At 35.9% G+C, this 26452-nt stretch overlaps 1 protein-coding gene across 1 annotated transcript in view; it reads left to right on the top strand.

Moving 5' to 3' along the window:
- adamts18.S (ADAM metallopeptidase with thrombospondin type 1 motif 18 S homeolog) overlaps positions 1-9755 on the top strand; it is a 48726-nt gene extending 38971 nt beyond the window's left edge. Inside the window, exons 17-23 of the mRNA XM_041561135.1 lie at positions 3772-3910; positions 4026-4152; positions 4309-4513; positions 5496-5687; positions 6145-6357; positions 7121-7268; positions 8190-9755. Coding sequence (XP_041417069.1) covers positions 3772-3910; positions 4026-4152; positions 4309-4513; positions 5496-5687; positions 6145-6357; positions 7121-7268; positions 8190-8323 — 1158 coding nt within the window. The 3' untranslated portion in view covers positions 8324-9755. The remainder of the gene's footprint in view (positions 1-3771; positions 3911-4025; positions 4153-4308; positions 4514-5495; positions 5688-6144; positions 6358-7120; positions 7269-8189) is intronic.
- The last annotated feature ends 16697 nt before the right edge of the window (positions 9756-26452 follow it).

Here is a 26452-nt window from a genome sequence, read left to right on the forward strand (position 1 = left end):
GTTAAATCCAGAAGTGTTTTCTGTTTTTATATATCAGAAGGACCTGCTTTTTTTTGTAAATCTTTTAATTAGAAATTATAGCATATGCCTTATTTTTAAATAAGACTCATTAATATTGACTATTTTAAAATGTTAACATCCTAGTATTTCACTAGAGCAAATGTGTATATTGTAGTTACTACTTATTTACTCTGCAATTTTAATTTTAGTCTTTGCTATTTTATTCCCAGTCTCTGAAATTGGTGTGACATTTTTGAATCAAATGTCAAACCTCAGTCAATGATACTTAATGGTATACTTCATGGAAATGCACCAATGTGCTATGGTTGCTTAAAGTATCCAAAAATTCCTTTAAAACTAATCACAGTATAGAAGGAGCTCATGGATGTTTGTCATGGCAACTGATCTTTCAATGAATAGCATTATTATGGAAATCAAAAGATAAATATTAAGCAGGCAAAGCACTGACTATTAATACTTTATATGCACTAGCAAAGCAGAAGTGTGGGATTAAAGGCACATAGAATAACATGTATTAAAAAATATGTTTTTTTTTATTATTGTCAGTCACGACAGGGGTCAGTGGTCCTATTGTTTGGAACCGAGATCAAGCTGAAGGCTGGGAAACAGACAGATAGGCAGGTGTTAAGACAACAATATTACATAATAAAGGTAACCCCACTAGGCAGTTTATATCATACAAAACAGTTCAATAAGCATAATAATAAGAATATAGATACATACCACCATAGTGTAATCAAAAGCTAAAGGAAGCTGATATACTGGCCACAGAAAGAGAATTACCCCAACGTTTCAGCAATAAGCCTTTATCAAGGGGAATTCTTATGTTACGCTTATCGAACTGTTTTGTATGATATAAGCTGCCTAGTATGTTTACCTTTAAGATGTAATATTGTACTATTGTTCTACCATTGTGCAAATACAATTCATTTTTAAATACCACCTTGGAAGTTGTTTTTTTTTGTGCAAGCCCAGGTTAGGAAAATTTAGTGCAACATTGTCATCACAGGTGCTTTAAAATTTGAATTGGCACCATTTGTCAGAATTCCATGATAAAGTTGAGAAATAGAATCAAGACATCAATAGTTGTTCCCAAGCTATTGTTCCCATCACTATCAAAGCTCTAGGTGACTGTTCAAGAAAAAAATACATTGATATTTAATTTTAATAATTTATTAATTTGGACATAAACCTCACAAATGGATACTCATGAAAACTTCAGACTTGACCACAGGGACCCACACATCTGTAATTAAAGGTTAATGATATTTTCATACATTTTAGCTAAAAAAAAAGCAGTAGGCCAATATTTGAAACACCTAAAGGGCTCTTGGCCCCTTTATGGGGGGGGTAATTTTGGTTTTGTAGGTAGTAAAAAATGTACTAAAAATTGTATGGAAAGATATCAGCTGAAACAAGAAATAACATAATATTTTACTTTTGTGCATCTGGCAGACTCCAGTCATAGCGTCTGTGGTTTTGAACTTAAGAAGCTGTAAATTTTATAACTCCTTTCTTTGCGGTCAAGTTTGCTGAGTGTTGTGTCTGGTCAGGTGGTCAGTGGGTTAGGCGTACATCTTAAGCTCAACACACTATTGGTAGGGAACTTGCTTACCAACTTTAAATTTGAGAACACTTGGTATTTGGCTGAGTAAGATCTGGATGTTGTCCAGCCAAGTAGACTGTAACCGAGGTCCTTCCAGCTTGCAAGCACCATATTATTGGCTTTAAGAACAGACTTTTATTGCTGATTTGTTAGGAAACGGCTTTATTTATTTTTTAGGAGATTTCTTAAATTAGGGTTGGAAAACTTCCACTGAATCTCTATTAATAGAATCATTACATTGTTTTGGATGATAGCTTTAGATTTTTGTTATGACTGCTATATTTTCTATTTTTCACACTACACACATTACAAGCTACTGCAACTAATCAATGTATTATGCAGATTTAAAGTACAGTGTTATTGTAGCCAAAAGACATACTGAAGTGCTTGGCAGAGGATCTCTTAAAATCATTTCAGCTGTAAAGTTTTTTTTGCTGCTTTTGAAATACATTTTGAACATTGCTTCATTTTAACATGTTAAAATATTTACTTTTTGTGCTTGTATGGGCTATAACTTTTTAAATTTTTCTAATGGGGTACACAGCTTTAGGAGATTGGGGTATTTTTTATGGAAACATTTTTTTTTTAAAGATTTCTGCTATTATAACATACTAAGTTAGGTTGACAAAAGACACATGTCCATCAATTTCCGCCTTTTAACCTGCCTAACTGCCAGTTGATCCAGAGGAAGGCAGAAAACTCCATCTGAAGCCTCTCCAATTTGCCTCAGAGGGGGGAAAATTCCTTCATGACTCCACGATGGCAGTCAGACCAGCCCCTGGATCAACTTGTACTATGAGCTATCCTCCATAACCCTGTATTCCCTTTGTTAGGGAATAATCCAAAGACCGGAGATCACCGAGGTAAAAGGAATAATCCAGGTTTATTATTTATATAATAAACATACACGAGCTCCGTGGGTTCTGATACACAAGTAGGTCAGAACTGAGAAACAAAAGATTGACCACACATTATATACCCTCTGGTGGGGAACTTCATGGGAATGGTATGTGAAAGGAGTACGGAAGGGAGTATAGGGAGTGAGGAGGAGTACAAGTCAGTGTGATTAGCTAGTTATGTGAAAATAAAGGGAGTACCACTATGTGCGAGCTTCAAAGATATTGCACCTTGTTACTGAGAACAAAAACATAACAGTAATACGAACCTTCTCACAGATGTTACACATAACCTTGAACAGTTTCTAGAAGGGCCTCATGGGCACCTAGAAACTGTTCACTCCATTAAGGGGGGCCAAGCAAGGCCTGCAAGACTTTTCCCCTACACCTTATTTTCTAAAAAACTATCCAACCCATTCTTAAAGCTATCTAATGTATCAGCCTGTATGACTGATTCAGGGAGAGAATTCCAAATCTTCACAGCTCTCATTGTAAAAAAAACCCTTCTGAATATTTAGATGGAACCTCCTTTCTTCTAATTGGAATGGGTGACCTCGCATCAGCTGGAAAGATCTACTGGTAAATAAAGCATTAGAGAGATTATTATATGATCTATTTATACATATCTCTCCAGCATGAACAACCCCGACAGATGATAAACAACTGCTAAGCTTTCCTTAGGGTAAAGAGATGCTGGGGTATTTCACCCACGTTTCCCCCACTCTGCTGAAAATGCTTTATCAAAAACAATAACTCCACGTGCTGCGTCCCATTTCTAGCAATAGGAATAACTCAAGGATAAGCTATTGTGTGGCATCACTCACAGAAAACCTGGTTGTTTGAGGGTTTTTTTTTTGTTCTATTAAAAGAATACAATGCTATACAAATATTTATCCTTCTACATCTTTCTCCCTCCATCTCATATATCAGCAATATGAAATGATCAAAATGTTATTCTTCATTCACACAATGTTATGCATGTGTATTCTTGCCCTGTATATTTATTGGTTGACAATGCAATATGGAAAATGTCATGAATTGTGTTTGTTCAGTTAGTTGGAGTTAGGTGAAACATGAGGAATACTGTGAATAGTTACATTTCAAGGTAAAATGTATAAGAATAAGTTATATAATATTTAGTCTCATAGGGCCATATTCAAATCAATGAGAATACATTACTTTATGGTTTATCATCATGTGACAACATTTCTCTCATTTCTTTTCTCTTATTTTCTTTCATTAAATCAGATTCTTTTCCAAGGAAAGAATCAAGGACTTACTTGGGAGTACACCTTACCCAACTCTGCAAAAGAAAATACCACGGCTATAAAAAAGAACTTCTCTTGGTTCCCTGTGTATTCGGGGTGTTCTGTCACTTGCGGTGGGGGTGAGCATTAATTATTCTTGCATTATTTCTTTGTATTGCTTCATGTACTGTGTTCTCTTTTATACTTTACCCTAAATTGTCACACATATTAAATCTGTTTCTATGTCACTTCAAGGTCATATGATGGCAAAACTTGTTTGTCTACAAGATCATCAAATACAAGTTGATTCCTCGTTGTGTGCATTTAAGAGCAAACCACATTCTGGTACCAAAGTATGCAATGACCAGCCATGTCCAGCATAGTAAGTTTTAAATGTATATTTAATTGCAAGTACACAACAGATGTGTATTGTGAACTACTGTGAATAGGCCTCAGTTGAATGTGGCCCATTTGCACATGATATGCATTCAAAAAATCCCTTTATTAAAATTTCATCTAAGCATTGTTTTGTTTGCAGCTGGTCAGTTAGTGATTGGAGTTCTTGCAGTGTTTCATGTGGTGGAGGACAACAAACTCGCCAAATTCAATGCGTGCAGAAATCTACAATGCAAACTGAGATGTTGGTGGGCCATTCACAGTGTCCAGTGATCACTCCCAGTCAAGTGCAGGCTTGCAACATTCAGGATTGCCCAGCAGAGTGGAGCTCAGGACCCTGGTCTCAGGTATTCAAGATACAGCCTTCAGACTTTTTGTAGTTTAAACAATATTGTCTGTATCATTGGCATTTTTGGATTTAAAGCTATAACTGCTGATAAGCCTGATTAAGCCTGTTTAGTATTATGAACGTAGTCCTGCAATAAGAGCACAGCAAGAGGAAGTACCATTTTGCATTTTCTCAATTTACTTCTTTAAAAAATATGATTAATTTCTCATAAATCTAATTATTAATGATTTTAACGGTAGAGACCTCAGCATGGCATTGAAACTTGTACTGTCTTTATTTATAAGGAGGTCATTTTTATTCTGCATTACATTAAATGTAATTCCTGCTGCCACTAATATGATGTATTTAATAGCAAAAATTAGAATAAACTGTATATTATACTTTATAGAAGACCTAATAAGGACTGAGACATAAAGGCAAGTGGAATCAAAAACTAAGGAAACTGGTTGTCATTATTATTATTAATAAGCTCTAATGTCATTGCAACAGTGTGTTTTCATTAAAAAAAAAAATGAATTGGTTCCATGCATGTATTGTGCCCATACAGATCAGACTAAAGATGAAAAGATTAAATGGGCACATCAAACCTTAAGGTGACCATAGATGTTAAAATCTTTAAAAGATATTTTCATTATTGTAAGATCCTGAAATGATTGCTTAAATGTATGATTTGTCCATCAGCTAAAAAGACCATTTTTATGCGAAATTCGCGAAACGACGAAAAGTTCGCGAAACAGCGCCGGCGTCTTGTTTTTGACACCGGCATCCGTTTTTGACAAATTTGCTGGCACAGGCGTCCAAAAAAATTGTGTTTGGGTGGAGGACCCCTTGTGTCTGTGGCACCTACATTTTCAATGTCAGCAATGTATGCACAGAGTGTATGGAGCAGAGTTTCTTGCAGAGAGTTGTGGGACAGGACTATCTGGTAATCATATGAGATACCTGATTTCTTACCCATCATTGGCAATATTTGTTTTCAGTGTTCCAGAAGCTGTGGCAAGGGATTGAAGAAGCGAGAGGTTTTCTGCAGAAATATGAATTCTGGAAAATATAAAATCCTTCCAGAAAATCTGTGTCCCATGCAATCGAAGCCAGAATCTTCAGAAACCTGTATGTTAGCACGCTGCCAGAAACATGAAAAACTCCAGTGGGCAATATCTGCTTGGACAGAGGTAATAATATAACAAGACTCAATAAATATCAAACTGTTTTGCATAAATCCAGTTGTTTAGAACAGCGGCTAGCAATCCACAGAATTGCCATCCTAAGACCCAAAGCAGTTACTGATTCAGCAATGTTTTACTTTAAAGGGATACTGTCATGGGAAAACATGTTTTTTTGAAAACGCATCAGTTAATAGTGCTGCTCCAGCATAATTCTGCACTGAAATCCATTTTTCAAAAGAGCAAACAGATTTTGTTATATTAAATTTTTCAATTTTGATAAACTACAAAACAATGTTTTCTTATTGATTTGAATCTGGCACTAAATCACTTTAATTTTTACTTTACTTTACGTGTGGTTCTACCAACAGAGGTCAAGTCTACTTTGGTCTCAAGAAATAATGTAAAAAAATTAAAATCATATTCCCCTAGTTTTAACATTTTTTACTCTATATTTAATACACAGTGTTCAGCAACATGTGGTCCTGGTATGAAGAAGCGTGAACTGAAGTGTGTAGAAAAAGATTCCAATGGCAAACTCATACCCTTTCCATTAAAAAGATGCCGCAGTGTAAAAAAAGTAAATATAGCTCTGGAACAGCCATGCAACAGCGCACCATGTCCTGTGCATACACCATACAGTACTTTAAATGGATGGCATGCATCTCCATGGCAACAGGTAAGAATAGACAGTTTTTTTTAATCAATTTTAAAACTTGGCTCAAAAAAAGTTTTTTGTTGAACTTGATGTATATGAATTATTAAATAGTTTTGAGGAGAACCCCAACATTTTAGCAGAAAAAAAAATAACCTTTGATAAATTTACCCAATGGTTGAGTAAAAATGGTGTTTGCTTTATAAATTCCATAGCCCAATTTCAGTTTTCACTTTGATGGGCTTATTTATAAAAAATCTAATTTGTGAAGTTTTTTTCTAATTTGAATAAACTCGCAATTTAAAAAAACTTGAATGTTTGCTCAGTTATGAAAAAAATCCAGATGTAAAGAAATTCAATTGAATACAATAATGAAAACAACTCATATCTCGAATTTTTTGAGTTTATAGGCTTAAAAGCCTTGAATATCTCAAAATGTTCAAGTTTATAAGCTTTAAAAACTTGAAGTTGTGAATTTACAATCTTATAAACTTGAAATCTTGAATTAAAAAAATGGCTTGAATTTTGCTTAGGACAACGTCCATTGAGTTCTACATGAACACGTCAGCTTTTAGATGCTGATTTTTTTCATTCAAATTTTTTTAATTTTTTTTTGCTTAATAAATTCAGACATTTGAGTTTTTGTGCAAAAACAATTTGAATATTGGCAGTTTTAAATTCAAACCTTGATAAATCACCACATGAATGTCAGTAAGCTTATATTGTATATTTATTTCAGTGCATCAGTGCATTTGTGAATAACAAATACATGTCTATGTTGAATTAGTGCTCAGTTACATGTGGTGGAGGAGTGCAAACCCGGAGTGTACAATGCGTTCTCCAGGGAAGACCAGCTACTGGATGTATGCCATATCAGAAGCCTCCAACTTCTCAAGCTTGTAACATACACTTTTGCCCAACTTCAGGAACACATGGTAATATGATATTTATAAAAACATAGACTTATTGTTTACTGATTAAGAACAATATGGCCTAGTTTGTGAATGTGCTTGGTCTTATTGTGAATGAGTATTCTAGTTCTGATATGAATTATCTCAACACCAGATTTTCAGAATTAAAAAAACTTTTTACAAAGAAATAAACCTTGGTTCCCTTATTGCCAGCAAACTTTATCTCTCTACCTAAAAAATCTACTGAAATTAAGAATTAAAATATAATTAAAAAATTATAATTATAATTAGGGATGCATTGAATCCGGGATCTAAATGCGAGCCTTCTTTAGCAGGATTTGGCCGAAGCCAAGAGCCTGACCAACCAAATCTGAACCCTTAAAATGATGGGACTTTAGGTCAATTGATTTAGGGGATCAAAATATTTTCTTCCCTCCTTCTCTTCCCTAATTTGCATCTACACACCTGAATATGTTATTTTTTTTTTTTTTAAATATACATGTTCATTTGTTTGCTGCATGCTTTGCACCAGCCTTAGCGAACATTTTTTTATTATTAGCTACACCTATCACCCCAGTTGTTGTATGTGGCCAGTTTGTACCTTTAGGAGTTTTTACATTAGCACAACCTATAAATACATTGCAAGTAAAACCATAGGCCCTCTATAATTAAAAGTTTGTATGTCACCAATGATTTCCAGCTATTTGTTCCTTAACTTTACTTCTAATTGAAGAAGGAAGTAGCTGATGGCCCCTCATTTAAATTATTAGAACTTTTTTTACTATACTATTGTACTTCTATTTACTATACTATTGTATAATACTTTTATTTTTGTAGGCCTGCGACTGCTTTTGCTAAATGTGTATTTCTAATCTGTCCGAGTTGCTTGAAAATGTACAAAGAACTAACCATCAAACTTTATTTATTTGATTTGTTTCTATACAGAAAGTACATCTTGCATTGATTACTACAGCTGGTGTTCCCTGGTCCCCCAGCATGGTGTCTGTAACCATAAATTCTATGGCAAACAGTGTTGTAAATCATGTGCAAGGAAGAGAAACTACAGGGACACATTTTGAGCTTCTTTTGAATGCATCTTTTTTTAATATATCACAGCTAACATTTTTTCTGGTATCTGGTATCCAGAGAATAAGCAAGACCATCAGTTCTGAAACATTTGGAGAAAAGTCGAGAGATTTTGAGCGATGGTGGAATTTTACCTCCAGTTGCAAGTTATTTAATTGTTTTAAGAAAACGTTTTAACTTATCAGAATTAAGACTGAGATCATCCTGGAAGTAAATTATGTTTTGAAGTGCCTTTGTCAAAAGAAACAGAGGTCACTTCTGAGCCCACACAGCGAGGTCTTACAGTTTCAGTTTTAAGAGGGACTGTTAATTAAAGCACTTGTACAATGCAATTTATTTCATTAGCATTCTGAGGACTGATATTAATTCTGATGACTTTTCAAGATTGTTTCAAAGAAAAACCAAGAAGAAACAGGATATTTTTATTACTGACTAAGTCTTAAGAAGATTTAGTAGTTAAGAAAGATTTAGGAGCTCATGAATTGTTGTCATAAGATGGATGGTTAAACTGGTGCTGTCCAATTATATATGGTGCTGAGCATAATTATTTTGCGGGCTGGACCCTAGAAAAATATTTTTAACATAATTTACAGCAGGCCAATGAATTCTTTGACAGGTCATGGGCCAATTACAATCTCCTCACAATAAAACAACTTTTTATTCCACCTGGATAAACAAAGATTTGTTGAATATATTTGGAACAGAATAATATTCCACCTTATTTAATATCCATTGGCAAGAACTTGTATGAAAAATATGAATACTGTGACAATGCTGGATCCAGGACACTCCTTTTGGCACAATACATCATAGATTGAAAAACTTTCAGGTGACAAAAAAGATTTTTAGTGGTGCTTATTACCTGGCTTGCTGCTGGAAAAGCAAGTTTTTGTGAATATGATTCGTACTGTTTTAGATTCCATGTAGTAAAAAATAAACAAGTACAGTTAGAACAAGCTATAGCAAAACAAAAACATTGAGGGAAAATGGTTTATAAATGTATTAATTTATTTTGGCAAATAAAAATACTGTAAAGTTACACGAAGCACAATAGTAGTTTTTAACTTGAAATTTCAGATAGTATCGGTTGAATGCCAGAGTATTTGGAGACTGAATGCTTAACAATGTGCATGTGCTAAACTAAAGAATGGTCTGGCTGTTATGAACTGTACATTTTACATATGAAATGTAAGGTGTTCCCATGCAATAGCAGAAGCATCCTAACACTACAATAAAAAGACAGTTTTGAATAGTATCCACATCAATTGCTGGAAGGTGTATGTAAATTAAAAATATATTCAAATAAAAGCAAAATGCCTATTTAATATACTGCACAATTACCAGTACAGTATACTGTATATGGGCAGCAGACAATTTACAATTAATTTTTTGTATTTTATTTTTTACAAGCAATGCATTGCGTAACATTTAAAAAAAATACTGGAGTTTATCTATTTATTTATTTTCCAAATTATTTGAATCTTTGATCTTTCATGAATCTGCCCCTAGGTGAATTAAAATATATATTTAATGAATATATGTCATTACCATTAGAAATGCTGTGTGCAGTGATTGCCTGTAGATGTTTGGTTTGAGTCCAGGTAGTACATAATGCTTCTTTAAATCCAAATTAGGTTAAAAAAAAAAAAAAGATCAAATAAATAAATGATTGAATTGCCAAACCAATGAGGTTCAGACATGGTTATGTCCTACTATAATTTTCTGAGGAGTGGCAATATGAAATATATTTATGGATTTCTGCTTACAAATTAGTCCTTACATACAAACTGTAGAGCCAGACTAAGTAACTATTGGCTTGAGCCTTTAATAACTTTCTTTTATCATGTTTATGCTGTTGGCGGCAATTCTAAAACTTCTGGGAAAATCATGCATTTATTTATGCCCATATTCAAATATATTTTTGTATTTGAAACACTGTATTTAAAAAAAAACCCACAAAAAAACAAAGTCCAACAGACAGGTCTGTGTGTGAGTTTTTATAATTTTAAACATATGAACATAATGAATTATTATAATAATGAATTATTATCTGTGAATTGTGTATTTTTTATCACTGTGTAATAGCTCCACTGGCACTAAAAGGGGTTATACATTGTTATTAACTGTGCATTGGAATTAGAATGGTCCAAAACCCATAATATGATGTACAATAGTTGTATAGAGTTGTATTATTTATGTTTTACATTACATGCAGAATGCTGTACGTTTTTCCAATAAAATCATAAAGCTGTGTGTAACAAAGCAATGTCATACAGAGACACATCTGTGCCGGTATAAAAATAGTTATAACTGGAAGTAATGAGTCAATGCCAATTGTTCAAATGGCTGGTGCAATAAAAAAAGAATCCAATTTATCAGAGATCAAAATGGGGGATCCCAGCAGCTGTTTTTGCATTTGTCAAAACTTCCCCATCTGTCAGGACACTATTATTGAAATTATACATTTATTAAATCATATAAGGTGTATAACTGCTAAATTGAAAAGTTCTGATGAATGTTTTATCAAGTATCAGATTTTATTTAGACCAATGTTATTCATGTGTCTTTTTCTGATGTAAATTACTATATTAGGTGGTAAGTATTATTGCTGTAGGTTAGGGATGGGCGAATTTGACCCGTTCCGTTTCGCCAAAAATTTGAAGCTGACGAAATGTTGCCGACGCTCATTAAAGTCTATGGGCGTCAAAAAAAAAATTTGTCACACGTCTTTTTATTTTGACGCACAACGCCATACAAGTCTATGGGCATCATTTTTTTCAGTGAAACAAGGCGAAAAAATTCGCCCATCCCGATTGCTGTTCACACTGCTGAATAAAACATATTCACAGTTGATTAATCAATTAAATTGTATTTTTTATGTGGAGTTTAAGCTTTACATTGTTTTGAGAGGTCTAAGGGACACCACTAAACAGATGAGCACAATAAAGGGGAAAATTTATAAATTGGTGTGCTTAATTTTACACAAAAAATTCTTTCCTCATAATGTTTGTTATACTTCAAAAACAAACTTCGTCAGTGATATGAATTTCATATGTAAAGGCTCTGGCATCCGCCAGCACTATTTAAGAATTGTTGCACTCCAGGGGAAAAATTATTGTGTCATGTTGATGTGGCCAAGCATGTTTATGGCCAATTGAGTAAAATATTGTATTTGCTGACCTTGCAAAACAAGTAGATGATAAGATGAGATGAACAGATGATGAGATGAGAGAACAACCACTTCTGTATGATCAAAAATATCTGGACACCCGCAAAACCAAGCTGATCCTCCCTTTGCTCTAGAAGACCATCTACTCATCTGGGAAGGTATTCCACTACATTTAGGAACACTGTGGAATTTTCTTTGATTTAATCACAATATCATTAGTGAGGTTGGTCACTAATGTTTGAGATCAGACCTGGTCCATCTCACAGATGTTTACTTGAATTTAAGTCAGAGCTCTGACAAGCTAAAATTGAGATGAAAAGGGGAATTGTAGAAAGGAGTAAAAATCATGCAAAATTATTTTTTTGTTATGTAAATAGTAAAAAAAACTCCATTCTGTACATTTCAATCTGTCTCACAAATGTATAACTTCCATGTAACAGACACACTTATGTGCAAAGTTACTTACAGAATGAATTAGGTAAAAAAAAACTTGAACATAATATATAATGGTGTAACTAACTAGTGCATGTCAAGCTAGATTTTAATGACAAAATAGATATTTATGACAGAAGGCAAGATTTTATAGTACAGAATGAAAGCTCTGTTTCACAAACTATATCCACTCTGTGAAGCAATACTGTCAGTCACATTATTGAACCAATAAGAACAAAGCATATTGCCATGTAGCAAACAAGATTAAAAGTTGACAGCTCTGCTTCACATGGTTGCTTCATTCCTAATGCATAGGATACTATCTGGCCTGCTATAGAGGGCACACTCGAATGTCCCCTCTGCTGCATAGCCCCCCCTGTGCTGCATAGCAATGAATATGATCAAACATTTCTTAAAACAATACTGGTTTCTAATTGGATGTTTTTACAAATGAGAAATATAATGTTGCACTGATAATGCTTCTAGAGAAAGAAAAGTAAGCAAAACATAAATATAATAATTTAAGGTGATATGGCTATTCTTATTGTAGTAACCTGCTAATGTGGACATTTTGGTTAAGGGCAGTCCTGCTGTTTTGTCATTTTGTCATATTCCTGTTTCCCATTTCCTGTCTAAGCTGAGAGCAATTATCAGGAAGGCCACATCTACCTGCCATGTTGTAATACATGTACCAGAAATGATTGTTGGGCTCCAATGTCTCCTCCTAAATCTTGCACCAGATAGCTTTTAGCACTTTCTTAATAATGAACTTAGCTATAGTGGTTTAGCGAGAGATGTGAGACTGATCATGCACCTACATTATGGGGAATGTGATGAATTGTGGTTAAAAAAACATGGCTATTGCAGTTGTAAATGACCCCTAAAGTCTATGTAGTACAATGCATAGCGTTGGTTATTAGGGATGTTGTATAATTAATACTGCTGTAGGGATGTGAAAATTTAGACACCCCTACACATTACAGACAGGCACATCCCTAGTAATATGGACACCCAAGTGGGTCCTTATGGGGACCTTGTGCTTATGTAACCCCTGTAGTTCTCACAGTGTACACCAGATGGCACTGTGCAGTAGTATAAAGGTCTTGGGAACCATGAGGTCTGGGTCCATTACTTTAGCCCAACCAAGCAGGCTGGAAGGGAATGGGTACATGTCGACCCTAGGCGCATTGGCCCTAGTAATTAGATAGCATACTCTTTTATAGATCACTCTAGGAGTGATAGAGAAGATATTAGAAGGATTAAGATCCCAGGGTATTACTGACCCAGAGTAGGGACTAAAGTGTTGAGACTAGGGATGATAGGAATTGGCACAAAAATAGGTATAGAAATTGTATCAGAGCTCACCCTTCTTGATAGCACAGTGTCTCTCCCCTCGGTCGCAGCTCTCGCGGGATCCTCCTCACCTCGCTAAGGAGGTAACTATAGTGCACAGATTTACCCCGTTATACGGCGCTGATCAAAGGAATCACAAGAGACGGTTAAGTTCAATTTTCTTGCGGCTTTATTTGGCACATCTAGTGAACTTCTGGCAGTGGGGTGGTGAGGAAACCTACGCGTTTCGTGCCTTCTCTCCCGGCACTTCGTCAGACCCTGAAAATCTGTGCATGATAGGAATTGCCCTAGACTGCCACTGACAGAGATCCTGAAAACTGGGCAATACCCCCTCACAAGCTGCCACACTCTCTGCTGTATATTCCCTGGCCTGCAGTGACTCAGCCTATACTGGTTCTGTGAGTATATGCTACCTTTATACTGTCTGATTGTTCTATACTCCATTGTGGATATCTGATTTGTGCTATGTTGAATAAAGACAGTTCATTGTTTAAGAGTTAAAGAACTACTGTGCCCATCATTGTGCTATTGCACCTGGTTACAGTTGCACTACACCCTGCCTCCACCTCGCTGCGAGGGCTTACCCCTGAGAAAGCCTCACTTGTGGTATAACCACAAACTGATAGTAGCTCACACTGACCAAAACAAAGTCAGTTTACTATAGCGCTACACTGCCAAATCTGAACTGCTCAGTTCCTTGCCCAGAAAGGGGTAAGCACTGGGTAGGTAAGGGGGGCGGCATCATTAGACCCCTTTTGTTATAAATTAATGTAAAGCATTGTGCAGCTTGCTGCTGCTATATTAATAAATTATGATCCCCTAAAATTGTCCCTGCATAAATGACTCCTTTTTTTTGAACACAGTACTCAGGAGTGGCTGCTCATAAGACCTAAACATCATACTATACAGAATGTGTGTCCACATGATCAGTCCCATGTCTCTGGCTAAACCTATTATGTAGTAGTTGAACTATAGCTAAGCACATTATTAAGAGAGTGCTAAAAGCTAACTGGTGCAGATTACAGCCAGGAGGAGACATTTGAGTCTAACAATCATTTTGTGGTAGGTTGTATTACAACATGGCAGGTAGGTGTGGCCTGCCCCATAATTGCTCTCAGCTAGAGAAAGAGGGAACAGGAATATGAATCATAAGACAATGGCAAAACAGCAGGAATGCCCTTAACCAAAATGTCCACACAAGCAGGTTACTACAATAAGAATAGCCATATCAGCTAAAAGGATCATATTTATGTTTATTACTATGTAGCACAGGGGACATTAGAGTGTACCCTCTATAGCAGGACAGATAGTTTTGTTATATGGCAATAAGCTTTGTCCTTATTGGTTCAGTAATATTGCTTCACAGAATGGATATATTTTGTGAAATGGAGCTTTAATTTTGTTAAAAGAATTAATCCTGTTCTATAAAATCTTGCTTTCTATCATAAATATCTATTTTGTCACTAGAATCTAGCTTGGCATGCAGTAGTTAGTCACACTATTATATATTATGTCCAAGTTTTTTACATAATTCATTCTGTAAGTAACTTTGCACATAAGCGTGTTTATATGGATGTTATAAATTGAGACAGATTGATTGTTAAAATGTACAGAATGGAGTTTGTAATATAATTACATCCTTTTGTGCACTAACCAGATTTTGTTCTCATTCTTTAATAGAAATAAGTCTTTTGTATATTTTTTTATATTTATATGGTCACAAATACTTATATACCATGAGAGACGTTCATTCTGTGTATTAGGGATAGTTTTGTATACAGAATGTATTTGGGACAAATGGCACCCCATAAGTGACTTCCATGCGTTTCAGATTCACAGATTCGACCATCACTACTGGCAAGCATTTACATCTCTCCAGATTAAAGATGTAGTATTAAATATGCCATTTGACTTGATGTTATTCTCAGGATGTTTGTTTTGTCTTGTTTATGAGGTTTGTAAGCATTGTCTCTAGTCAGAACAGGTGGAGAAAAAGATCTGAAGCCTTTTAAAGAAAATACCTGAATTAGACAACATTTCATCTTATGGGTAATTATGTGTGAGCTGAAGAACAACACAGGCATCCAATCCGTGCTTGTCCCTATGAAAAAAGCTGGACATCTCAATGGAAATAGATTTGTAAGCAAAGATCACAATTTTTAAAGCAAAAATTGATTTAATCGCAGAAAGAATAAATTGTGGCTTCTGTTTCACATTATTATCTCATGGGCCTTGACTGACTAGCACATATTTTATTCTGTTCAAGGAACAGCCATTTAATGCTTGCCCTGAAGAAACGTGTAAATAAGCAGACTGTATACTTCCAGTAAATGAAGAACATAATATCAGGTCTTGTTGCTAGAACCTTCAAAATGGAGGCTCTCTAAGCTTGTGTGCCTTATTAAAATTGCAGTTTGGCAAATATAATAGAGATTATGTAATTAACCCTACCTCTTTTAGCCACAGTATCTTAATAATAGATACAGTATGGTAATCCTAAAACATACAAATAAGAATAAGAAAGATGGACACTGTATGACATGCTGCAGATCAGCTGTAGATGAATGGTATATGACTAGTGCAGTGGTACTAGTCATATACCATTCTTTTGCTTTTGTCAATGTTGCACTAAAAAAACTTTAGTTCCAAACTACAAGAGATTTATTTACATAACTATAGGTAACTTTAGGTAACTTTGCTAAATTCACATGCAATCCACTATTATTTACCCCCGATCCAGCATTATTTTCCAAAATTCCAGTGTAAGTGCAAGTCAAAGGGAGCAATAAGTGTCTGCATTTATGTTAACAAAACAGCACATCTGACATGTTCTAGGTGTAATTATAATGTAATGTAATTTCTCTACTGCTGAAAAACAGAATGTTTGTACATAATTTTTTTTCAGTTGTCCGTGAAGCAATTAGCAGCAGAAACAACCCATAGAACAGTTCTGATTTAATTTGAAATGTCTGTAGACTGACACCTACTGGTTACAATTCACAAAACCACATATTTTAATTAAATTTTTGGAGAACTCTAGAATTGTACAGGGGTCAGAACAAATACCGTTTTACCCAAAAATGTTGACTTGTAGGGAAAAGAAAAAAAATAAATTGCATAGTGGCTCAGTGGTTAGCACATCTATCCTGAAGTGAAGTGCTTGAAGCAGTATGTACGATCTCTCTATTTATTTATTTTTATTTTGAAAATATTTTATTTGATTTTCATGTTAAACAAATGATAACAGTATGACAGCAAATGTTATGCAGATGAAAGACAAGTTATAATCGATACCATGGCATAAAATTATTAAAAACTAAATACCATTTAATGAGACTGACAACAACTGTACGATCTCTCTGATGGCTTGGCACCGGGAAAAAACCTGGTGGGCCCAAACCCTTTTGGGCACGGATGTCCCTGGCAACCCAGGCCCACCCCCCCATCTCGAACTGTGGGCAACGGCACACCCCTCTCCCATGTCCAGATAAAAATGCTAGTCACTGTAAAGTATAAAAACAGTTGAAGTTATACAGGATGAGGGCTGGGGTAGTAAAGTGTGGGGATTGCTAACCATTAAATTGTTATAAATTAAATTTTGAGACCATAAACTCATTACATAAAAAATTGCAACATAAAATATGGTGTGATAGAGCAAGATATCTGACCATGTGGATGCATGTGGTTTCCCCCAGCCCCCCAAAAAAGGTAAGATTGTGTCAAACTAACTGTAACCTCCTTTCTTAGATGAACTCTATGTCAGTACTCACCGGGATAGTCCCTCCCCCTGCTCCAATCAGCAGGACCCTATCTAAAGCTTTAAAATACCAACCACACCCACCTACTGGCATCTTTGTAACACGCTTATAAAACCACCAGAAAAGAGTGGACCGTACTGACATGAAGTTCATCTAGAAAAGGTATTATTACACAATCTTCCCTTTTACCTTGTTGAACTCCATGTCAGTACTCACCAGGCTGTAGCAAGCTACTATTTTCCCAATGGTAGGGGAATAGGCTCTAAAAGGAACCTGTAATAAGGAATGCCAGAAAAATGAAGAAAGAGAGAGCACGCAACCATGTAACTTCTATAAGTGAATGTAAAGATTCCAGATGAAAGCCCCAGAAATAAGATGTCCACAAGGATAAGTGTAATACTACAGTATAGACTCTATAGTACAGAAAGTGAGGCGACAGCAAGTTGCCAGAATGAGGAAAAAGTGAGTCCAATAACATAACAGCTTGACATTCTCAGAAGACAGAGAAATATTTAGATGTGCTTGTACATGGCGACCTCAAACAAAGTTTGAAATACTTAATCCCCTACTCACCAGGAAGGATCCATCACATATATGCTGAGTTTTAGAGCAGATCTCAAGGCTCCTGTATAAATCCGTAAATGAGAACCCCAAAACAGACCCTTTCTAGATATGACTCATTTAAAATATTACAAGATACGCCGGACATACAATACAATGAGGCACGCATGAGGCATGTAACACTTATTTGCCTAGCAATCAGGTCTGTTCTAACAGAAAACGGATCGCTAAAGAACAGGGATAAGGGCCCTGTGAGACCTACTTGGGGTGAGAATTTCTTTCAAAGTTTAAGATCCTGTGTGAGGGAAATTCAACTAACAATGGGAAACACTGGTACCAACCTCCTTATATAGAAAAGATCACCCAGCGAGCAACTACCTAAGGAAACAGAACTCTTGTTGGATGGCAGAAAATAGAAACCTTGTGAGAAAGGTATAACTGGTTAACCAGGTCCAAAAATAAGATAACCCAAATGATGCTAAATGTAATCACATGAGCCATTGAGGCAGACTGTAGCATTTGAGCAGGTGATTAGAATCACACATAAAAAGCCAGTCTGTCCTTATCCTGCATGTAAGAAACATATTTAAGTCTAGAAAGAATCAACCATCCTACACAATATGACCCCCATCAACCAAGCTGAATCTAGTACTGAATTGGCCATTCCAATAAATGCCGGAAGGGCTGCTAATCCATCAGACTAGAGCATTACTTGGTTAGATCAACTCAAGTTTTCTTGAAACTAGTGTATCAGGAGTGGTGGAGCCTCACAAGGAATGCCCTCCTTCTACAGAGCAACATAACATGAAATAATCCAGAATAGGAGAGCCATATCTAGAAAATTACCTAGACAGAGAGCCCTGTAACTATGTACCATATACACAACATGCTCTGCCAGGGTAAATGGGAAAACTCCACAGGAAACAATCTCTCAGCCTAAACAGACAAAATACATCCAAACGTCCTGCTTGATAAAATTGCAGCATTAGTGATTTGAATTATCCACAAAATATAAAATCCCCAAGGCTGATAGAAGCAGGCATTACCAGGCAGCACCACCCTGCAATAATTGCAAACACCTTACATAAGGTGAAGACTAGGCCACTCCAAGTAACTACACTTTAAAAGACATTATAGTGTGAAGTCTAAATCAGTTACCTATCTGTATACAACAGCAAGCCATGTATCCTAAACTCCCAATAACCAGGAGATTGGACACATAATAGACTAAAAAGATGCAAAATAAGTCTGCCTTCTAGACTCAGAGCAGAAACCTGACCTCTAAGCCACCACAATGTTCCACTTTTGCCAGCAGTATAACCAAAAGACTCCTACCCCTAACAGAGCATTCATCCTGTACAAACCATACCTTAATTTTGCTATAACCTGAAAAATCTAACTGCCAGAAGTACGTAATGAGTCAGGCTGAGTAACAATCAATTGATATTTAGAACTAAGCATCTGAAGTGCATGAAAACAAAGGACATCTCTAATGCCAAGCCACTCTGCTGGTTGAAGGACTCGTATAATCTGAATATTGAGGTATGAGACACAAAAACAAAATACTACAATATTATGCACACAACTGGACTTATTTAGGACAACCCCTAAAAACTACCAGAGTGCACTGATGGCCTGTATGGACACTATGAAGTGCCATATCTTTAAAACAAAATGGGGTGTAGGGGCCACATACTGTATACCACTGGGCACCTTTTGGCAATCCAGGAGGGCACATGGATGTGGGGAAAGGCATTTGACACCAGATGCTCTGACAGCAATACAGGAACACAACTGAAATGCAGGCAGATATGGGATACAAAATATTGCACACCAGTGCCCTATCTGATCCAGGAGCTGAAACATAAAAGACTTCAAGATATGAGGTTAGGTGCGGGGGAACAAAAAGCCCCATGGACCAAAAACCCCTGTTCCTAAGATGCCTTATGGGCAGGCTTAATGCTTTCCTAAGGTTAAAAATGGAAATTTTGTTTCTAATGGGAGCAAAATCAGAAGCCAGGAGGACCAAATAGATGCTGGCAGGTGGGTGTGGTTGGTCTTTTAAAGATTTGGGGAGGGTCCTTGTGATGGGAGCAGGGGGTGAAACTATCATGGTGATTACTGACTCAGGGTTCATCAGGGGACACTAGTTTAAATTAGAAATGAAGATATGGTAAATAACTCACATGGCTCATTTTATCAAGAATTTCACCTCATATTGCACACACTTGAGAGCCTCAAAGCTCCTGTATATCTGGACTTTTCTGTTATGTTATTACATGTTTAGAATATATAGCAGACAATTTTTCCCCCAACAATTTGGCTGACCAAATGTATTGCCTGTACAATGCCTAAGCCTGGAACTCTAAGCCCTAGGCCTAGGCTTTATATAAAAGATTATTTTGCTTCAACACTGCATGCTCCAATGTCGAATTTTCATATGGAATGTAGATGCTTTGCAACAAGACTTCTTTCCTGATAATAGAGACCTCATAAGCAAGGTAATTTGCAACAATGCATACTATCGTGTTTCTCTTGGATGTCCCTATCCACTTTACTCTATCCCTATCACCATTGTGCCCATCCCTCCTTTATCTGCTATATGGGGAGATACTTACTTCTGTCTTTGTCTCATTTCTCTCTGTCCCTGTGTCCATGCCCCTACCCTAACAGTGGAATTAATTTTCTCTATCCCACCTTCAATAAGAATTTTTTTGGACCACACATGTCTGTAAAATTTTTAAATACATTTTGAACAGTTTGAGCAGGTGTTCCATGTGCTGTGCTTCAGTGTAAGACATGAAGAGAACATATAAACTCATTGCTGATAGTGTCGAAGTCCACCCATTACTTTAAAAAAAGAGAAAATAATAAAAGGGAAATAACGCAAAGTTAATTAGCAGTCACGGCTTTCTTTCTAATAAATCCTTTTCAAAGTTGAAAAGAAAACAAGACGTGAAATAATTTTCCTTCTCACATCCAGGCTTATATGTAAATATATTATTATAGGTGTAAATATCTGCATGCACTGGTTTGTGTGCCATATGAAAAAGCTTTCTCCATTATAAAACCACTTAACAATGCAGACATATCCTTACATGGATTCACACAGCAGTCAATGAGCCTGTGAATTGAAGGATAGACAGGGATGGATGAAAAAATGTATTCAGATCTGAGTTAAATTACCTCGTATTTTTAATCACCGTGTTCTGTGCAGATCTGCTTCCAGAGTATGTAAAATCTCATTTGAATAAAAATCTTTTTTGGCATTAAAAAGAAATGATTTCCATATGAAGAAGGCACAAGAGAGCTGTCTAAAGATTATACACCAGTATAAGCAGCTCTTGCTTGTGAAATGGGGCTTAAAATCTGCTGTAACTGCAGCCTGTAGTTTTTTTTTCTTTTTGTTGAAAATAGATTAGATCTAGAAGGATTTCAATTTAGATCTAGTCAGTGGTGAGCATATTCTTCTAATTAACAAAAGTTCACTGTTAATATAATTGCTTTATCAGAATTCTGTCGTAGTGGAGCTCCTGACAATAACCACTGTTCAATAATTCACATGCAGGTAATGGCCCTTGCCAGAATTTTTAAGAAGTCCATTAGCTTCAGGGGGAAAAACTGATGAAGACCCCGCGTGGGGTCCAGTGTTATGGCACATTGATTTCTGTGCAGAGATAATGCAGAGTGGAAATAGCAAACACTACTTTATTTTGTTAATTTTTCTGCTCTGTTTCCTGCTAACCATATGATAACTTTGCAGTGTTCTAAATAAGTGCATTTTGCTAAACTTGTAATGGTAATATTTAGTAAATTCTCCAAATAACTCGAGTGAAATGCTGGGAAATAAAGAAGAATTTGCAGATCTATTACAGAGGAAAGCAATGGCAGAATATAAGTGTAGTGTCAAAAGATTATTTGACTATAAATGCACCAATAGATGTATGTGTGTTTAATTAATAATCTGCATGCATATTACTTATTAACAAATAGGTGTACCACAATATATTGCTCTATATTAAAAAGAGGCACATGCCTAGGGTAGGAGCTTTAGGGAACCAGCCTATGGGTGCCTATATATTTTATTAAAAAAAAATATTAAAATACCCCTTACCTAAAACTGGACAACTGCAACTAAATCTGGTGGAAGAACCAAGGACGAGGGATACTTTTCTTTGTATTTACAAACTGGATATGCTTGGGGGCAGTGGGAATCATGCCTAGGGCATTTCCAGATGTACATCCAGCCCTGTTCCATTCTAATTAACACTGGCACATCCCATATGTCAGTTCATTTTACACCTCTTTCTCCAAACCCATCTACAGTATTTTGCATGACAGTTGCCCAAGCAGCAGTTATGAGTCCTACACTAGCTAGTGTAACTAGACATACCTTCTGAATGGCAGAAGTTCAGTGGTCTCAATCCAATCTTATGGACACAATAAGAAGCTATACATTATTGGCAAAACAGATAAAATTCTCTAAACTCTACCAAAAATCCAATTTCATCAGCAGGTGTATTCATATAATACAAATTTGGAGAACAGTCTTGTATTAATGGCTCCCTTTCATGAATATATTGTAAGAATCATATCACTTCCTTTCTTGCAGTACCATATTATTATATTACTAGAATGTTTTGCAAATATTAAATAAATCCAATAGGATTGTTTTGCCACCAGTATGGATTCATGCAGCGTAGTTACCATCATGTACAAGATACTGTTTTATTTTTACAGGAAAGAAAAAAATACATTTAAAAAAAATAAAATGATTAGCTTTAAATGTACTCCATGCGAGATTCTAATCAGAATTTGGAGTTTTTTGGACAGAGGATTTCTGGATTAGGAATTGTACATTTATGTATAATTTATTATTATTCAGCTGTGTATATCCTTAAAAAGCAAATGCCTGGGATGATGACTGGCATAATGTTGAAGGTTATACCTATCATTAGCCTTATTATAAAGACTTGTTTGGAGATGATCATATCTTTATAGACAAGAACATCCAGCAAACTGATGGCTTTGGAGTTAAATTAACAGGTTTATCAAAACATTGATTCTCTGTGCAAACAACTTAAGTTCCAGTACTCTTCCTGTCCATATAAAAACAGATTGTCTATACAACACCTGTAGAATGCCTCATTTTTCCTAAATATTATATGTTGGAAAATACAGTTTTTTTTTCAAATTCATGCATAAAGGCATTAGCACACAAAGGTGCCACTCACTAACCTATGATGGTCCAGGTGCGCTGTACATAGAACTGCTTTTCAAATGTAAAATAATAAAATAATTTCTATGAACTACAAAGCTCTACAACAATAACACATAATCAAGATCCTTGTAACTTGGATTACCTGTATTAAACCTCTTCACATGCCTGCATCATGGGGTATGTAGGTATACAAACTCTGCACATCCATCGTTACCAATATTATATCATTAACCAATATAGAGAAGTATATATAAACATATACAGAAATAGATGATAGATAATAAAGCTATCTGATAACAGGTCAAAGCCATTCACACCTTGCACTGTTTTCTGTTGTCTCCCCTGCCCTTTTTTCCCTTGATGTTATCAAGAAATATTATATTTTCATTAGATAGACAGGCAGATATGAAATATAAATGGATAGAAATTATTTTAATTTTTGGTATTTTCGGTAGGTCTTTAAATTCAATCAATTCTCTTGTTTAGATAAGTCTAGACTTTTTTCCATGAGTAATATGGCAAGATCAAGGATGGACCTAAACCCCTTTCGTTATAGTAACTATAATAAACGTTCAGAAGTTTTTAGTGTAAACAAGCTATGAGTTTTATAGAGACTGTAGTGTTTAAAAAAATAATTTGAGGTATCAGAGTCTGCTTGCCATACTCCCTTTAGGGCATAATTGTACATGACAGCAGCTCATACTGATTATAATTAAACTGACTGTCAGGGGTCTCTTTTCTAATAAGCTTAACTAGCAGACAAATCTGTTACTAGCATATGGGGTTGATTCTTATTATTTACTGAAATGTTAATGTAATTCTTAGTAAAGCAGCAGGTACATGCCACAAAGTTCTATATATTAAGGCATTGGTACAAGATGGAGAACTGATGAAGAACACAGCTATTGCTTATCTGACAACATGTGCTTTTCCTGCAATAATGTTTGCAGTGCCTGGGCAGCGAGATAAGACAGAGCTCTGCTGATGTGTATAAGGGCTTTGTTGCCAGTTTAATCTATTCATAGCAGGAGGGGCAATCAGGGAAATATACCATTGTGCCATGATGTTAAGCAAAGCATAGTGTTATATAAATTCTAGCTCTGAATGCTTCTGCTGACTTGTATGATTTATATGATGTGCAACCAGCCTTTGCTACCGGAAAAAAAAAAAAAAATCTTTTTGTGAATTAGTATTGCCATATTTACTGCATAGTGCTTGCAAATCTGTATTTACACTACTCATAGTTGCATCTTACCCCCCAAAATTTCTGCTGTAACATTGTTTCAGAATGTAAAAACATACCAAGACTTAAACATAAATATAATTATGATATATTTATAAAGGTAAGGTTGACTAAGATTTCACCTCATCAGCTTTAGGGGCAGATTTGCCAAAGGTGAAGATTCGCCAGCGTTACATTTTCAGGGACTTCGTCGATTTAATAACTGGCGCAGGCATTCACTTCGCTAGCAAACAAGATAGACGCTAGTGGTGATTCGCACTCTATCGCCAGGCGAATTTTCGCTCTGGCGAATGGACGTTACTCCGCAAATTCACTAAGATGCAGATTTTACGGAACGTTACCTCCTCACCAGGCTTGCCTTCGCCAGAACAGACCAGGAGAAGTGCACTGGAGTGCATTGATCTTCCTCAATCTTCTGTTACTTACATCATATCTTTTAGTGGAAAAAGTCCAAAAAACGCTGGCGTCTTTTCCTTTTTTCAGAGTGATAGCCTGCAAAAGTCCTTAAAAAAAGTTCCCCCATACATTTTCTAACATATGGAACATAAACTATACAGTGGTCTCATGAGTAGGGCATTATAACAACTCTATTGTCTTTATTAAGGTTCCCTGGACTTGTGTAATATTTGCTGCAACATATACGTCCATTCAACTTTCAATTTCCCACTGTATGCAAATTAGTCTGAGCAAAGACCTCTAACGAAGTTGCGCAAGGCAGAATTGAATGCTAACTCATCTTCAATTTGATTTGCTCGCATTGCCAAAGTAACGCTAGCAAAAATTTGCCAACATTCAGCACCCTGGACGCAACTTTTGCGCTTTAGTAAATTAGCATTGTCTGATCGAATTATCGCCTGGTGAAGTGTTGTGATGGCTGCGAAGCCGTCGCTGGCAAATTTTTGCTGCTTAGTAAATTTACCCCTTAGCGTTTATTAAAGGGGTTGGTCACATCTGAGCTTTTAGTATGATGTAGAGAATGATATTCTGAGACCATTTGTAATTAGTTTTCATTTTTATTTTTTGGTGTTTTTGAGTTTCGTTTTTTATTTAGCAGCTCTGGTTTTTAGGGTCCACATTATTGTGTTGACTATGCAATAACTGGAAAAAGAGACTGGGATAGGAGAGGTCCTGAATAGAAATATGACTGAGCATTAAAAAGTAGCAATATCAGTACATTTGTAGCCTTAAAAAGCATTTGTTTTTTAGATAGGGTCAGTGACTCCCATTAGAAAGCAGGAAAGAATCAGGAGAAATAAGCAAATAATTAAAAAACTATAAAAAATAAATAATGAAGACCAATTACAAATTTGCTTAGAATGGGCCAGTCTATAATATAGTTAACATTGGGTATGTACTCTGTTCTGTATCCTTATAGGAGTCATGCTAATAATAGCCAGATGCTGCACAGATACCAAGGGGCACATTCACTAAACTCGGGTGAATGAATAGTTTTTTGTGCTCCTCGACTATCCAATTGGCGTAAATTCGCCTGAGTAGAATGATTCGAATAGATCGAGAGAAAAAACGCTGCCACTATTCGCCCATTCGATAGTCGAAGTACTGTCTCTTTAAAAATCATTCGACTGCCTAATTCGCCAGATTAAACCTACCGAATTGCTTTAAAAGCCTATGGGAAAGTCCCATAGGCTTTTTTTCTAAGTTTTTGATCGAATAAAAAGGCATTCGATCGATCATTCGATCAAATGAAAATCCTTTGATCGAATATTCGATCGCTCGACTATTTGCCCATTCGACTATTCGCCAGCGCGTATCCCTATTAGATTCTATTCCCCAGTTGAATTTCGAGGGATTTAACCACTTGAAATTCGACCCTTGATACATCTGCCCCTTAATGTTCATTGACTTTTCTGCCACTGCTTAAACGAAAGGATGCAAAGGAAATTACTTACGGCATTTGAAAACTTCTATACTTAAACACACACACGCACAGCTGTATTTCTCTCAAGAAAGTACAACGTTCATTTCAAATCATTCTGTTTATCCCTGATTGAGACTTTCACTGCTTTTAAGACAAGCAAAATGATCGAAACACTGATCTGTCCAGACAACATAAAAGAAATGATTTACTAAGTTTACCACTAGATGGCACCCTTGCTCTTTTTCTGTTGGGTTACTTCCTAATATTTCAATGTTCGTCTTTGTGCATTTGTGCCAGGCAGGCCACATTAATAGCCTGGCAACAAGTTATTAAAGAGCAACAGCTGCATTCAGAATTGGCGTGAAGAGAACCCAATTGATATCAGTAATCACTCATTTTCAGGACAGAACTGCGCATTTTAGGCAACAATGACATATAAAAGTCTCCTCAGACAGTACAAGACGTTAGTGAGCCATTTGTACGTAAGGGGATAGTGTGTGTATTAA

The sequence above is a fragment of the Xenopus laevis genome, chromosome 4S (assembly GCF_017654675.1).
Source record: "Xenopus laevis strain J_2021 chromosome 4S, Xenopus_laevis_v10.1, whole genome shotgun sequence".
Lineage (NCBI taxonomy): Eukaryota > Metazoa > Chordata > Amphibia > Anura > Pipidae > Xenopus > Xenopus laevis.